The sequence below is a fragment of the Haliaeetus albicilla genome, chromosome 23 (genome assembly GCF_947461875.1).
Source record: "Haliaeetus albicilla chromosome 23, bHalAlb1.1, whole genome shotgun sequence".
NCBI lineage: Eukaryota > Metazoa > Chordata > Aves > Accipitriformes > Accipitridae > Haliaeetus > Haliaeetus albicilla.
Genome location: NC_091505.1, coordinates 8,331,704 through 8,348,037, shown reverse-complemented (window position 1 = coordinate 8,348,037; position 16,334 = coordinate 8,331,704). Strand labels below are relative to the sequence as shown.

General features: G+C 39.5%; 1 protein-coding gene across 2 annotated transcripts in view; it reads right to left on the bottom strand.

The window, feature by feature from the left end:
- IL1RAPL2 (interleukin 1 receptor accessory protein like 2) overlaps positions 1–16,334 on the bottom strand; it is a 402,698-nt gene that overhangs the window by 186,367 nt on the left and 199,997 nt on the right. For both annotated transcript variants that reach the window (XM_069811122.1, XM_069811123.1), the window contains exon 3: positions 9,978–10,251. In XM_069811122.1, the coding sequence (XP_069667223.1) occupies positions 9,978–10,251 (274 nt within the window). The remainder of the gene's footprint in view (positions 1–9,977; positions 10,252–16,334) is intronic.

Sequence of the window (16,334 nt, the reverse complement as noted above, 5' to 3'; positions counted from 1 at the left end):
CAAGAAGAAGAGATAACTATAGCAAAGCTGGTAACTTGGGTTTTGCTGTCAGAATTGGTGGCTGAAAGGAATAAAAAGGAAGCATCTTCCAGGTGGATGAGGAAGATGCTGGAGGGCTTCCAGTGGTGATCTCAGTATTGTGAGGCCAGGTAAGAAGAGTTGTATACAAGTAGAGAATATTGAAACCCAAATGAACCTGGCAGACTGCAGAGACCCCACTTACCCCATATAAAGGAAATAAGCCCGTAAGTGGATCTTTTAATAATTTGTCTTTTCTGAAAGGTTTCCAAACCATTCATTTTCCACAGGAGTCGACTTCCAATGGATTCCATTTCTATAGGATGTAGCAGTGGTTATATGGGGAACAGGAAAAGGGAAGAAAAGAAAGAATCACTCCATAATACAAAGAAAAAAATGTCTTATGTTTTCACACTGAAACTAAGATTTGTAATTCCCTATTTCAAGGGACTAGTTATAAACTGGGCCTACTCTCTCGACTGGAAATGTGAAGAAGGGTTTAGCTTTGCCAGAGTTCACAAAACAGTTTTCTTTGTTCTCATGGCAAGGCATTTGTAATCCCCAGGCCACCTGGAACTGGCTCTGAACCACAAACTGAAGCCAGCTTAGAATCCAATAGAAAAACCACAGGGAAAACCAAGGGACTTTAACAGGTCTCAAAACAAAAGCAAGAAAATTGTGAGTTTGGCTTGACTTCGAAGCAAGGACAAGAGGGAAAAACAGAGGATATAAAGAAACGGATAAGAAGGACATTTGAAATTGAAGTGTCAATCCCAAAATTGTTTTTCATCTTGTTTTGAATTCAAGACAATTCATCAGCCCTGAGGCTGAACTGAAATTAGACAAAATATTCACAACTTTGGAAAAAACTTTTTTGGCATTTGTGTTTCTGCTAAGTGAGGGTAGTTTGTTAAAAGAGTCAAGTAAACCAATTTTGTCTCTAGTATGCATGGAACCTTCCCTACCCCATTTATCGATTTTCTTATAAAGACGAAGGAGGCAGCAAATTGGTTGAGTATTTAATATCTACTAGATCAAAAAAATCCCTAAATTTGAATTGCATATTTGTACCAGAGGATTTGCATTTTTTTGTTTTCTTCCAGGTTCATTTTTCATTAAGTGTTGGGGTATTTATTACATTCTAAGACTTTCATTTTAAAACTAAGACTGTGGTGGTAGATCCAAAAGCAGGGAAGCGTATTTATCAAAGCAGTGCTCAGGGAACAGCACATCTCAGACAGATCTCTTCCAATGTACCTAAACACCCTGGCTGTTTTAATGACATTTTCATTGGCTCACTGAAATACTGATTGCAGGACTGTATAGGTCAACCCTTACATTCATCTTCGCTCATTCTGAGTTAAAGCAATAACAGCAATAACTACACCACCATCCGTCTTTGTCCATCTGAAGGTCCACAGTAATTAATGCACTACCAGATCCACTACCAGCTGCTATAAGAATGTGCTTTAATGTCTGACTGGTTTTCAAGATCCTACTAGTAAAAGAAAACAACATCATGGAAGTATGATCTCAGAAAATGCAGTGCTAAAACAGTACAATGTTACAAATCCAATGTTCTTGCATTATTTCTACTTCCTTTGATCCTCCAACAGAGACCTGTGTTGTGAATCCAGATAGAGGTACCATTCAAGGCCCCATTCCCTTCAAGTAGAAAAAGTATTTGTGCTGAGCTAACCATTCACTTGAAGAATTTTTATTCTTTCTGTACTTCTTTTCTCCTAAGATTCAATGGCTACACAAGACTTACTAGAAACAAGACAATTTGAGCTTGACTAAAACATACTAGATGTCCCAGAGACCCATGTTTTACAATGAAGAAAGGCTATACCATCACTATTCAGAAGAAAAAAAACTTCTGAGCAAGATCACTGAAAGGTAATTTTAAAAGACTCACATTAATGATAGCTTGAAAAACAGACATCCAGGGATGTCTCCTCAAGTTAACCATCAGGAATATAGTTCTTACCGGAGGCACTTAAAAACAAGACCTGTACTCTCCTCACTGTGAGTTTAGCCCTTTTTAGGGAATTTTCAGGCTTCCTAGATACCGGGACGGGGAAGAAAAGATATTTGGATCTGGCAGTTAGGTAGAGTTTCTCACAGCTGGGTCTCTCTCACCAAAGCTTAGATCTAAGTTTAAATTAAAGTTGGACTTCAGCTAACATCCTTATTAAGAGGGAAATGCGACACAAAAATGTTAGGATGTGCCTAGTACAGTCAGTGATACAGCCTGTAACAGCAAGGCCATGATTTGAAAATTCAGGGATAATATCTAGTATCACATTTCTTAAGTCTCTCTGAGAATAGTAAGTGACAACCAGTCTGATTTGCACATGGTTAAGGGTCAGGAGGAGCTATTTCTTTTCTGGTTGCCTTCACACACACAGGCACTGGTCCTGCTGATCTCTGCATCATGACAGAAGCAATTGAAAAACAAACAAATCACCAGTCAGTCATTCCAACAGGGACTACTCAGGCACAGAGAGAAAATCTCCTAGCATTTAAGTTGAATCACACAGGTCAATGGTGTTCCTTGGTTTTAGGGTGGGTTTTTTTTAGTCTTCAAAAATTTTAGTTATTAGAAATGAATATATGGAAATATAATACAGAACACAGAAGAAATGCAGAAGCCAAAATAACACTAAGTTATCTCAGCATATCACACCTAAGTTCAGGAACTATCTGGTCTCTATCAGCTTCAGCACTTCCTGTAATTGGCTGGGTTTGCTCTCAGGGAAAATTTCTTCCTTGCCCTTAAGAATTACAAAGCAGCAAGTTGCCCTAAAGTTTGCTACTGCAAATGACTAAGCCCTTTTCATTTATTTGCTAATAATTTTCTATCAGAACTCTGAATATTACTGTCAAATTATATTGTCTTACTGAAAAGCCCCATTACAAATGACATAAATCTGAGGCACAGGAACAACTGCTCCCAGGAAAGTATTAAGAAATCCCCTTCCAATAATTTTGTATTTGCAATTCCCTGTTTCTGAGAGCACTGAACACTTTCTCCTTTATTTCTTCCAAACCACACAGTATGCGAATTAGTGTATCTACTCCTCCTATGCATTTTATTTTTTATTAGACACCTAGCATGCAAAACAAAAGTTGCATTCAGGATACCCATCAGACTTGTCTGCATTGCTAAACCTCACCGATTTTGTTGCCTCAGGGAATAAAACCCGTGGAGCACGTCCTTCTTCATGCATGTGAGTCCTATTTTGTAGATGCAATGAGGAAAGGCAAGCCTCTCTCTGTACATTGCCAATTGAGCACATAAACCAGTGGACCAGTTACTATCTCATAGGGTATACAAGGAACAACATCATCAAGAATCATGAAGTGAATGTCCTTATGACAATTTGCAATGAGAGCTGTTTGAGTCCTGCAGCTGAGTCCTCCTGGCTGTGCCTTCCCTTAAGCATTTGCCAGAAAAGAAGAAATTATCCTCCAGGATCACTTACCAAATACCAGCTTAACTCCCTATGGTTCTGTCAGCTTGTACTTTGGGCATGATGGATTTCCTCAGGAAACCTTCCGTTTGTCTGTCCACTCACAGGACACATACAACATCGTCTACTAACATGTTATATTTACAGCTGTCTCAATGTGGGTTTCAACAGGAATGGTACCTGGGTAAGCACATTCTTCTCCGTTGTTATTTGGAGAACAGAAGGGAAATGAAAACTGCCTTACATGTTGGAGTGGAGATGGCTGAGGAGGGCTGAACAACATCTTGGCAATATGTCTCCTGCATGCAAAGTTGACTGCATGAGGAGGCAGTCACCCCAATTTGCATCCTTTCTTTCCACCAGGCAAGGTTTGAAGCCCACCAGGGAAGGCACTTCTTCCATGAGCAACCAGTGACAGTGAGCTGAAATGTTACTGAGGCACTGCAGCACATGAAGCTTTCGCTATGATGATCTGTAGGGACTAGAAGGAATGTCAGTCATTTTAAAGGTATCTAAAGCTGGGATTTTACTATTAGGAAAACTGAAGGATACACAATATTCTCATTCTTGTGCATGCTGCTGCAACAGGGAAGTTGCTGGATGCTCTCCAACCACAGAGCAACATGGGCATTTCTGCTTGAAGCCCTGACTGTTCCTGCAGTTTCTCATCAACAGTAAACACTGGCTTTCAGAAAGACAGAGGATGGATTTTTTCTCTTTTAAAGCTTTAGAGAAGGAGGGTAAGTGAGCAGAAATATACATAACACCAGGGAAAAGAAACAAATCTTTGTTTTTCTGCAAGTGTGTCAAAAGAACAGATAGAACTGATTTCTCTCAATAAAGACAATGTCATCAAAATGATTTGCAGGAGCACCATCAGTTTTTACACAATTTTAGATAGAAAAGTAGAAGCATTCTGATTGTACTTTCCCCTGCATTTTGATAATGCCAAAACATTATACCTCAGTAAGTTAAATTTTATTTTATCATGAATCATACTGACTTTATACTGTATCTGCTCTAACACTGTATTCAAGTATTGAATACCATATATCACAGGGACTTTGTTTATACAGAATCAGTCAGTTTTAATGTGGGAAATGTCACACACTTTTAATGCGTGACATTTAATGTTAGTGTCATACAGAGCCTGGGAAGACTATGCCATGCTGAATCCATGCACTTGCTCTAAGTGTGAAATTTAGCTGACTTCTACAGACATGTCTGGGACAGTACAGCCCTGAAAGCTGATCACGTACCAGTGTGCAAGTCTGAGAGGTAACTACGAGATGTGTAATCCATCAGCTACTTAGATGTGCTCCTCTTGGACATCTGATGATTAAAGACACTGGCCCACTAGAAAGTATCATCTTTGGATCTTTTCAGAGTAATTCTATGGGGAAAAAAAGCACTTCCCAGTGAAGCATATGGAAGGAGGCATTCTATGACTGAACTGGAATTACAACACTGCGTTCAAAGGGATTTGAGATACAAAATCACCTTTGTCATGAACAGTTGAGCACTGAATAAAGCCAAAGAAAAAGCCACCTGAAAATGAAACATTCTGTAATGAGAAGATATTGCCACCAACAAAATGAATGACTGTATTAAAACATATATTGTAAGAACCATGAGAGCTGGCTGCAGAGAAAGCAACCTTATCCCTACACATTTTCACATCATGATTTAGTCCAACTTTCCTGTGTTGACTCTGTTTGGACCTGAAAAAAACTCTTCTTCCTTTCACTTGGAAGGCAGACTTCCAGTGCTCAGAAAAGTAGCACAACTTTCCCTGGGATGATGGGTGCATACTGCAGTCCAGGTTGGAGGCATTTGAAACAAGTTCCTCAGCTCTGCCTAACATCCACTGAAGCGAGAGCACAAAGGTTATGCCACAAATGAAGTTTTACTGACAGCCCCTCCAGGCTGTCTAAATCTGATTTTGATTTGCTGGTCATGCACTCCACAGACATTCAGAAAGCGAAAGGCTTAAAATCTACTATCACTCTATTTTATTACTGCTCCAAAAGTAATATCTCCATATTTCACCAATGGCTCGGCAACGGCTTGATTCTTCTGTGCGTGTCCATAGCAATGCTGCTCTCCATTAAGAATTGCAGATAGGCACAAAGTAAGGGAAAAAGGATATGCAGATTTCCTAACTTGATTTGTAGGCAGTTCTCTGGCATCAAATGCTGGTATTAAAGATCTGCAGGCTTATTGCCTCATAGGCATTCAAGACCCTCACTCCCTTGTTATTCTGCATCCTGTACAAAAATCGAGGCTTAGCTCCGTCAGCCAGTCTGGCGACTACAAATTTCCACCTCCTGCTTTCCCTGCACCCCCTCAAGGCCCAGACTTTCTACCATCCTGATTCACATTATGGAAATTGAGTTATTTTATTTCACCAACAGTTACTTATGCGCTAATGTTTTACTCCCACTGATCTTGTTCATAAAGCATTTATTCAGTACTTCAGTTTATTTTGGAACTGGGCCCAGTTAGAAGAAAGGGCTCCAGAAGCAGTCCCTTGCTGAGGGCAAAGGTGCGGCTAAACTTTGCTAAGATTTCTTCCCTAGCTCGTCTTCTCTTCTTTCACCAGGTTAAGAAGATCTAAGTAGGCCCAGTTCTTGTTCCCTCTTTAAAAAAACCAGAGGCTTTTAACACAGAAAAACAAATGTATTTGTTCAAAGAGCAAAAGCAGCACGTGATCTGGCAAATGACTGTCTTACAGACTCAGAACTTTAGGGCCACCCTATGTATTTAGATCTGTTTTACTTTTGATGTTTGGTTTTGGTGCTCTCAACTCTGAATCCTTCAGTGAAGATGCTTCGATCCAGAGTGCTGATGTGAAAATCCCAGAACACCAAACCTCTGTAATAAAAATGCTGACAGCTTTATCCGAAAGTAGCATTGGCGGGTGCTGGAAGAGTAATGGCATATCCAGGGCCTGCACTGCAAAGAGACCTCCAGAACACATCATTTCCATATTGGGCAGTAATGTCGGGATACAAATGTCCCAGCATTTATCTGGGAACTGTAATGAAACACACATCTATCCACTAGTCAGGATCCCTTTTGGATGTCACTGGATCTTGCTCTAGTAATATCCCTGATTTGGCGCACAAAAGGCATCTGAGAACAAAGCAGATCCATGGAATTCACATGGATTAGCTAACACAGCTCAACTCTGCACTCTTAAAAGCCCCTGCAGAATTAGGACCCCTTAATATGTTACAGCCGTGCTTAATACTAGAGAAAAATACCACACTTTGGTTTGCATCTGAGTGTCAGCTCAATGTCAAAATGTATTGTGAGAAGAGAACTAAGTTTTAATGCAACAATAATTTCCTCCTATTATACACCCACACCTGCCTATGGAACAATGTCTAACTGGTGAATAAAGGAGAGGCAATATTTAAATTATGGTATCAGACTGCTTCAGCCTAGAGAAGCAATCTCTTTCATTAAGGCTGCTCTAATATTCCTTAATTTTATTCAGTATTACAGGTTCATAGACATTATGATTATTGAAATGACAATTCTGTATAAGAAAGAATTCACTGACACATTTAATTTTTACCCATCTCCAAATCACTGTCATATCAGCCTATCCTTCACCTGCTCATACACACCCTTTTCAAGCCACATCTGAAAAATTCCTTCCAATTGCTTCAAAGATACTCATGCCTTGATCCTACAAGCACCCATGAGCAACCAGAAAATGTAGCTTCTTGAAAAACAGGGTTGTTTTTTTTTAGAACAGTGAACAACGTTTTCAACAAATAGGAAATTCAGTGAAATGTGCAGTTGTCATTTTCCCCATACAGTTTTCTTATTTGCCACTTTGTTTTGACTGGGAAAAAAATTAACAAGTTGGGGGAGAGTGAATTAGCATAGCTCTCACTATTGCCTGTGACAACCTTTATGTATGAATTGCTAAAACCCCTTGGCGTTCAATTCCCTTCTATCAGAGGAGATCTTCCCAGCTCGAGAGTGTGTCCTTCCTTTCAAGCCATAAACTTCTTCTGGGACAGGGACCTCTTGTCCCGACTTAGCCTTATTACCACATCCAAGCATCCCGCTCCCTTGCACCCTTTTGCATAGGCAAGTACAAATCGCAGACAGAACGGTTCTAGGGCAAGAGACTTGAAGTGGTCGAATGCAGCACACTCTGGCCACTGGGACACGCAAATGGGGGTTTTCACCCTTTGGGCAGCACAGGGAATTGCACCAGGACTTCCCATGACCTTGGTGAGTGGCTAGAAAGACATCAATTTAGATTCGAATTGCTTCCAATTTTCTCTTAGAGAACCTAAATGAAAATTTCTTTGTTGAGAAAAACTCCAAAAGTTTTACATTTGTCTTGAATCAAAAGCATTTTCTTCCCCAATTTTTTTCAGTCAGTTACCAATCCAAAAGACTCAGTTATGCATGCAACCCTAAACCCGGTGTTGCACACTGATGGACACAGTCACCTTTTCATTTCCACTGCATTGAGTTCTCTCTAGCAGTCTCTATGCATTCAGTCTACAAAAAAAGGCATTTGTAACAGAAATTGTTAATGTTTCTAGAAAACAAAATCATATTCTAGAATTACTGCTCTCATTTGTGACCTCTTAATTCTCACAAAGCAGGTGATCCTGGTTAATGACTAAAATGCAAACATCTGCTTATCCCCCTCCAAAAAATTGGATTAAAAAAGCTGAAACTACACAGTTAATGGTGTGGATAGTCTACCACAAAAGCCTGATCATATTTCAGAACATTACGTCTAGCCCAATTTTAATGAAATTCGAATAAATTACTATTGCTATTTCCTCAGCTGTTTTAAGCCACCTATGATTTCATAAACAATAACAGCAAGAATACACTACCAAATTTTTGGAAGCAAAAACTAATTCAGTAAAGGAAGAAATATAGTCTTTTATGTGTAACCACTATATATAACATTCTGTACTCCAACATAAATCTGAAAAAGGCAAAAATATCTGTAAGTATATAAGAAAGTTCTAGCCAAAGCAGGAAAACTGCATAACTGACAAGAAGATCTTATTGCTGTGCAATGCCTTCCAAGAAGCATGCCATATAGTTCTTACCTGAAAAGGAGGAGAATGCATGAATTATTTAAGAACTTGCCCATTTGTTACCAAAACTACTTCATTGTATAAATGAGCAAAGAGTTTTGAAATTTCCTGGAAAAAAGTATGTCCCAGAATTTGATGCAAGATCAATTCTTCATTGTTCACAGAGGATTTGCATTAACATTTCCAGAGTATTAAACTAGTAACTTGATTATCACAACAGTGACTTCTTCTATGAAAAAAGTATAGCTCCCTTGAAACATGTAAATCACTATCTTCCCATAACATTTCAAAATCATGGAGTTCACATTACACCAAACCTGTGACAGAGCAGCTAATAAAAGAATAATTAACTCCAAAGGCTGAAACACAGACTTAATAGTGAGTTTGGCAGATGCATCTGACATTTAAACCAGACATTGGTCCCCAGTACAAACCACCATGCACCACAGCACAATCTTTGATTTTAGAAGCATTCTTCATGATCAAAATGGACTGAGGCAGCTGAGACAAGGCAGCAAGACTTAGCAGAGATGCAGAGAGAACAAATTCTGGGCTCTGAACAGTGCTGTTATTTTGCTGCAAATATTTGATATTAAATTAATCAAACTTGAGTCTAATTTCACTATGGAAAAGCAGACAAGGATGAAACAAGCTTCATTCTCTGAAACTAAATAGTTTAAAACCGAATCTTATAAAGTATCTGTAAACTCATTTTAAATTCAAAACTGGATCATTTAAGGAATACTTATTCATTCATTCTTAAAGAGTCCTCCTTTTTTATCTTCTCATTTTAGGCAGAGCTGACATCAGCATCCACATGATGGAAATCACGAGCTCCAGCACATGCTTAATTTAAGGCTCATCCCACAGTTCCAAAATACTTCTGAGACATGCATTTCAGTGTCTTACCAAACGAGGTCTGTTTAAATTTATGACAAATCACAACTGCATATTAAAATAAACTTTTCTTCAAAACCAGACAGAACTGTAACTCCCCATGGCCTAACCCTATCAGAATAATTCAAACTACGTCTAACTCTTGAATAACTCAGAGGATTTGAAAAAGAGCATTACTTAACCAAAATACTTCATGATTTAAGAAGTATCCAGTTGTGAAGGTTTGTGGCAAATTGAGAATTTGCAAATGCTGGACTTAAAAAAAAAAAGTAATTAAGTAAAAGCACATGTTTAATTATAGCTATTGGAAGAGGTAACTATAATTACTAGGGAAACTAATTTTAAGACAAAGCATTATCTGACATACATGATTATGAGAATAAAAATAATTAGTATATATTAACTGGAAGAATATCTCAATCCTGAGAGCTAAATTTAAACATTTTTTTTAACCAAGACAATCTATACATTCTTAGTTAGACTTTAACACAATACCCACCTTAGAACACATGTGTAGAAACCACTGTCTTGCAACTCAACCGAGTGAAACCATATTGAATCTTCATCCTTGCTCATCCTAACTTCAGAAAATATAATGGGTTCTTCTAAATCTCCTTTGTTTCTGTACCACATAAGCCTAAGACCTGTGCTTTGGGCCATGCTGTAATTAGTTCTGATATAGCTGTAGAAAAGGGCACATTTCACTCGGACTGGTTCACCTGCCAAAGCCATGTATGTCTTGAGATCCACTGACCAGTCAATGCAACCATCAACTGAAAGCAAAACAATAATAAAGAAATATTAGATACAGATATATTTTTTCAAGATAGTGAAAGGCAACTTGTGAAATGCAATGCAATTAATTAAAAGGAAAGAACCTTTGTTTTATAGCAACATGAAAAGCCCGAAGCAGCTATTGGCAATTAAAAAGTGTTTATACACCTTTTTTAGTTACATGGAAATGCGAATGTGCAGGCAATAAATAGAGCATATTGGGCCTGCCCAATTCCGTTTCTTCCCCAAACACTAATTCTTTAATAAATAAACCAAGTGTTTTCACCATAACTACTTGCCCCTGTAAACCAGTTTTGAATTCTTTAATTCCTTGTTGGAGGAAAATGTACATTGGCATCTGATCCCAATCTTATCCCTTAGAACTTTTCCATCCACCTCTGCTAATTATGTTACGTAAAAAAAATAACTAACAGATGTGACATTTATAATTTCTTTTCAAGGCAGTTCCACATAGCTTTTTTTTTCCACAGCCTACTCAAACTGCAGAGATATGTATTATGTACAATAGGATACAATTACAACATGCTACCTATGCAATCAAGCTTAATACAAGAATTGTACAAAACCAAAAAAAGATCTTTTGATGTTCTGTTCAGCAAAAACTTTTGAAACAGTTTTCTTGATACTTCACTTTAAAGATGAACATATGTCAGCCAGTTTAATAGAAGATTACTTCTCCCTACAATTTTTCTCCCATTATTTTAAATCATTTAGTTACAGTATAATCCTAGAACATGCATACATATCAACATGTAACTCCCCCCTCACATATCAGAGATCTTTTCATTCAATCTTTTTTATTGCTGGAAAAACTGTAAGCCTGAAAGTCAACCAAGAATATAACCAAAGAAAAAGACTGCAAAGGCAGATCATCAATAGGCAAATACACTACCCAAAATAAACAGACTTGATGAAATGTGCAGTTTTTAGAATTTATTGATCATATCTAACTACTTGTAAGTGAAACATCTTTACCCTTGATGTAGCTGTCTCAAATTCAACCAAGTAAGGTTCAAGTTGCCTCTTCTGCATTTACAGTATCAATTCTCAAACTCTAAGTGTTAGATATATACACTCTTCAATAGCATTTGTTCATTAAGTGATTTTTTTTATTTACTTCCTAAACAAATGTAATGAGCCCAAATTTCTACATGTGGTAGAATATCAGATCTAGTCCTTTTTTTTTTAGTGTCTTTTACTGCCTTTAAATTATGTCTACCATTTTTTCAGGCTTCTCTTGAATCCTTCAAAACTAACCATGATAAATGGAGGGGTTTAATTTCCCCATTGCAGTAAATCAGCTTTAATTGCACTGTGACCACATGAACCATGCTACTGAACCATATTTTAAACCTGTTGACACTGACCACTTTCATACGTTTCTAAGACATAAACTTCCATGTAACATCTTATTTTACTTGTAAAACTAACACAGGCTCAAGAAGGAAGGGAAACCCATTACTCAAAACTGTACTTTCAATGTATCTACTGTCATGAGAGTATTTTGACAGCCAAAGGGAGATCGTGCCACACCTTCACCCCAAGTGGTGTGGATCAGGCTACCCGTTCCTACCCACCTCACAGGCAGATGCAAACGCAGCAGCTGGTTGGGCCAACTGCGTTCTTACTTCAACACAAAAAGCCCAAACCCAAACCATTCACCTGAAGTTATGTACACACAGTTTTGGTTAACTTCAATTTTCATTTCCATTCTCATTTTGCTAAAAACATCCTGCTGATTAAAATTAAAATTCATTCCTTCTTGCTTTTAACAGCTACTGTTAATGACATAAAACGAAAGGCCAGTAGCAATCTACTGACTTTCCTTTTCTTCACTGCTCCAGCATCACTTCTTCCTCTGTGTTCTCCTTCTCATAGCTTAGTGCCACACAGAACGGGACAAGTTTGGATAATCGTTACTTGAAAATCATGTACTGAAGCTTTTGTTCTCAGTGCACCCCCTCCAGATTTCTAACATCCTTCACCATGACCAAAGCTGCCCACTGTAACTCAAACATTCTCTTGCCAGGACCCCATCAAACACTGCATTCACCTCTCTCTGTGATGGTGTTATACAGACACGGGCAACCAGCAGCAGAGCTGGAAAAAGAACCCAACTCTCCCAGTCCTACAAACCCATCCAATCCACTTTTACACTAAAGCCTGGTTCTGACATCATAAATTATTTTATATAGGTGGCTTTGAGGGCTTTTACATCAAGCAGATATCAATGTACTCCATACAGAGCTTCCTCTCAAAAGCTCTGTGCTTTTTTAAAGCCCTGCTCTTTAGGCTGGTGTGAGTTTACAATTAAAGAGCGGTGCAGAGCTTACAGCCATCTTCTCTCAGCAAGGGATGTGAAAGGCAATGCTGAGCTCTCCAGATGGCTCATCCCTGTTCTTCAGGACGTACAGGTATTCTCAAAGGCATCTTTCCTCCTGTGCTTTAGCAAAGTCAAAAAAGTCTAATTAGGGACGTAAGCTGAAATGAATGGGGGTGCCCAGAACTGGAATTTAGATCCAAACTAATTCAGCCAATATAATTAATTATGTCAATCTTCTGCCAGTCTAATCCTGTCATGTCATCTAATGCTTTCGAACCTGTGCTTGTTCAGCAAAGTTAAACCACAGTAAAGAATAACTGACATTCAGACACACATAGAAATCTTGTGGGTCAAGCCGAAAGGTGCCAGTTTTTCATTTATTTCACAGGGCAGAGTCACAATTAGGAAGAGTTACGGAGTTAGGTACTGACCCAATATGGAAATCCAGCTTTGGAAGCTGAAAGTGCCTCTGCTTCCAATAAAATTTCTCGCACATCCACACCAAACAACTTGTCAAAGCACAGCTCAAATGAACACTAAGCTTTCAGTGTCATTCGATCTGCCACAACTTCCACTTTCATTTGAAAATTTCTTCTCCTTTCTAGTGTGCACTTCTCTACTATTTCATTTTCAAAGTTACAAGTGCTGAAGTATATAAAGCACAGCGGAACAGATGAAAGACGTTTGAATGGTAATTTACAGCCAGGTCATCAGAGTGGCTAAAACCCACTTCCCGCTGCCACCAGTGGAGAGCGAGACTGTGGGGTGGGTGCACCACCGGCCACTGCCAGCGCTCCAGTGGAGGCACCGGGCACGGTGACCTGACCCCAGCCCAGCACCTGCATCTCCTAAGAAGAAAACAAAGAAAAGGAGATTTACACCAGAGACCTTTTTCCCATTAACAGTATCCGAATGGAAGAATTTCAGCAGCCAGCGGCGAGGCTGACCCCAACACGGCGAGAGCAGCGGAGGAGGAAGGTGCAGGCAGGCTGCCTGCCCAGCGCTCCTGCCTGCACCAGCTGCTCCCCTGCAGCAGCTCGCTCCCCGCTGCATGCCAGGAGGTGGTAATTACGGAGAGGAGAGCACAGAGGGAACAGAGTAACCATTCATTATAGGGTTGATGACATCTGCGGAGGGAAGAAGTCTCACAGAGCGCCTTGACTAAATCTTAATTATTGAAGAAAGACTAATCAAACAGGAGACAACTTTTTCCCCTTGCTCTTTTTTTCTTGTTAAATACACAGTCAAGAACGTTTCCTCTTATGAAGCTGTAGAGGCTAAAATCTAGGTCAGGCTCCCCACGCTCACGTGGAAGCTGGAATTTTTCCTCTTGCCACGCTGTCAGTCACTGGAGCGTGAGCATTGTTAGATTCGTTTGGAGTATTCTCCAAGCTGTCATTACAAATGACTGGAGCTGCTTAGGTGGAGTTTAGCACTCCATTATCCAGAACAAAGTTTGCTGTCATTTTTGTTGGGCTGGATCTCAATACGTAATATAATCAGGGTGGTAAGAAGAGAAAAATAATGGCATTAGAGAGAGGCGCTTTTTATATAAGTGTATATACATCTTTTCTCTGCTACCCAATAATCAGCTGATCCTTAATAAGTGCCTGACTGAAAGCCCATTCAAATTAAATCCTATCTATTGTGGGGGTATTTTAGGCATTTTCAATAAAGACAGTTATTTCAAATATTTTCTAAAATTTGGAGCATTGAGAGGATATGGAAAACATTGTCCCATTTTCAGCCCAGCTTCCTAAGGAAAAGAGGTTTGCCCATCTATCTGTCAGTCCCTCCCCCCTCTTAGCATAACTTCTGACCCAGCTGACTAAATTCAATCCTATTTTGTAGAACATGAAAGTGTTCAGGTACATGAGAGCCCTACACGGGTGCAGGAGAGAGTCCCGATGCGTCCCCCATGGGCAGGGAAACACAGCAGCAGTAAGTCACAGTGGGGCCCCACTGGGCCCATCCCAGTTATCTATCCAGGCTAACACAACCTGAGGAGATAGTGAATTGAAAATGAAGATTTCAAAATTATTAAGCAAATTATAGACTAAGTTGGCTAACAATAAATTACCCTACTCTTATGTTAGCAGTCACCCAAAGTGTGTACTGCATCTCCTTCCCCAACATTTCCCGGTAATTTCCCATTATTCTTATTTTAAATAAATCTAGTTGTCTAGGGAGTCTAGATGCATTTTAACATGAACCATAATAATTTATGAGCAATTATAGAAGAGCATGCACATAGTCTCGAAGTAATTTGTCTTTCTGCTTGCTGTCATATAAATAATTTTTTGCATTGCGAATCTGCCTGTAATAATTTTTGTAGGGATCTGTCACCTACAGCAATTTACATCATAGCATTGTTAAACACGTTTGCCTACCTTGTTACCTGAAAATCTCATTTTAAATTGAAATCATCTACAAATAAATAATTAAAAAATAATATACTAGCTAATGTATTAAATTTATTGCTCCACAAAGCAAGCAATGCTTGTGACTGTAAATACATAGTCAGAAAAAAAAAACCATTCCTCTGATACAGGAGTTATATTTTTATTATATATTAGCCATAGAACAGCAGAGTCCAGGAACTGATATCCATCATGCTCAGGGTTTGCAGACATGTAGCAACGATAGATGCACTCCATTAAGGAAGTCCAAAAAGGGATGCAAATTTTTTAGACTTAAAGGGGAGAAATCAGTTACAGCCCATGAATTTTACACAGCTTGGTATTTTCAGCTCTTGATTCTGGACAAAAGGGAACACACCTTACATTTGAGCAAACACAGCAATGCCTTTAATAGCTTTGGCTGGACATGATCTTCTCAAAAGGTCAGGGTGTCAGATGAGGCTCACCATACCTAATTGGTTTCACATCTCTGGCTTTCTGGCTGTGCTATGCTAATTCTGCTATGGTGCTTGCAGACCCCTGCCAGCAACTCATCACAGCCCGGCGCTGCCATGAGACCTGTCTGTCAGCCGAGCCCAGCACGTGGTCCCCTGCCACCCCGTCTCCTGCCTCCTCCCAGAGCCTTTCCCTGCTCCTCACACCGTGAGCGGAGTCAGGGAGCTGAGCTGCCTAAAAACTGACAGCAACCCCGACCCCCTACCCCTCTCTGTGATTCTTTAAATACTCCAATATTCAGAGATACATTTGCTGGTCAGAGAACATACTTCAAAGAAAACAGTCTATTGACCACTTTGCGCACTCTTCAAAATCATGGATGTCACCTCCAAAGCAAGGTAAGAGCTTTGCTTGCAGAGCTCCCTCAGCTTAGCTGACCCACCAAACTGGATGCTCGAAGGACTCTCTCATAACAATTAATAAAAATCCACTCTACCGAAAGACATCTGAGCTGATATCTCTGACACGGAGAGCAAGTTACCCGGTTTTACAGAGGAGAAGGAGAAGGCTACGCTGGCGGTACTTCAGAAAGGAGTGGAGGGTGACCTTCTCCAGCAGCGGGGGAGCAGGTCTCAAATAGCAAGCAGGGAGGAAAGGAGAAGGAAGTTCAGGTAAAGTGTCTGTGATGTTTCTTTTCTGTGAGTTCCACCCTTCTTTGAGTCAAGTGAACACTCGTTTTTGACTCTGACTATGCTCATGTTTTAAGCTGCATTTTAGAAAAAAAAATAAAAATCAAACAGTTCTCCCGTGAGGGATATAGCAAATCAAAAAAATATATCTGTTAGAGATGAAGACCACTTAGAAAACCACCTTTGATCTTCAG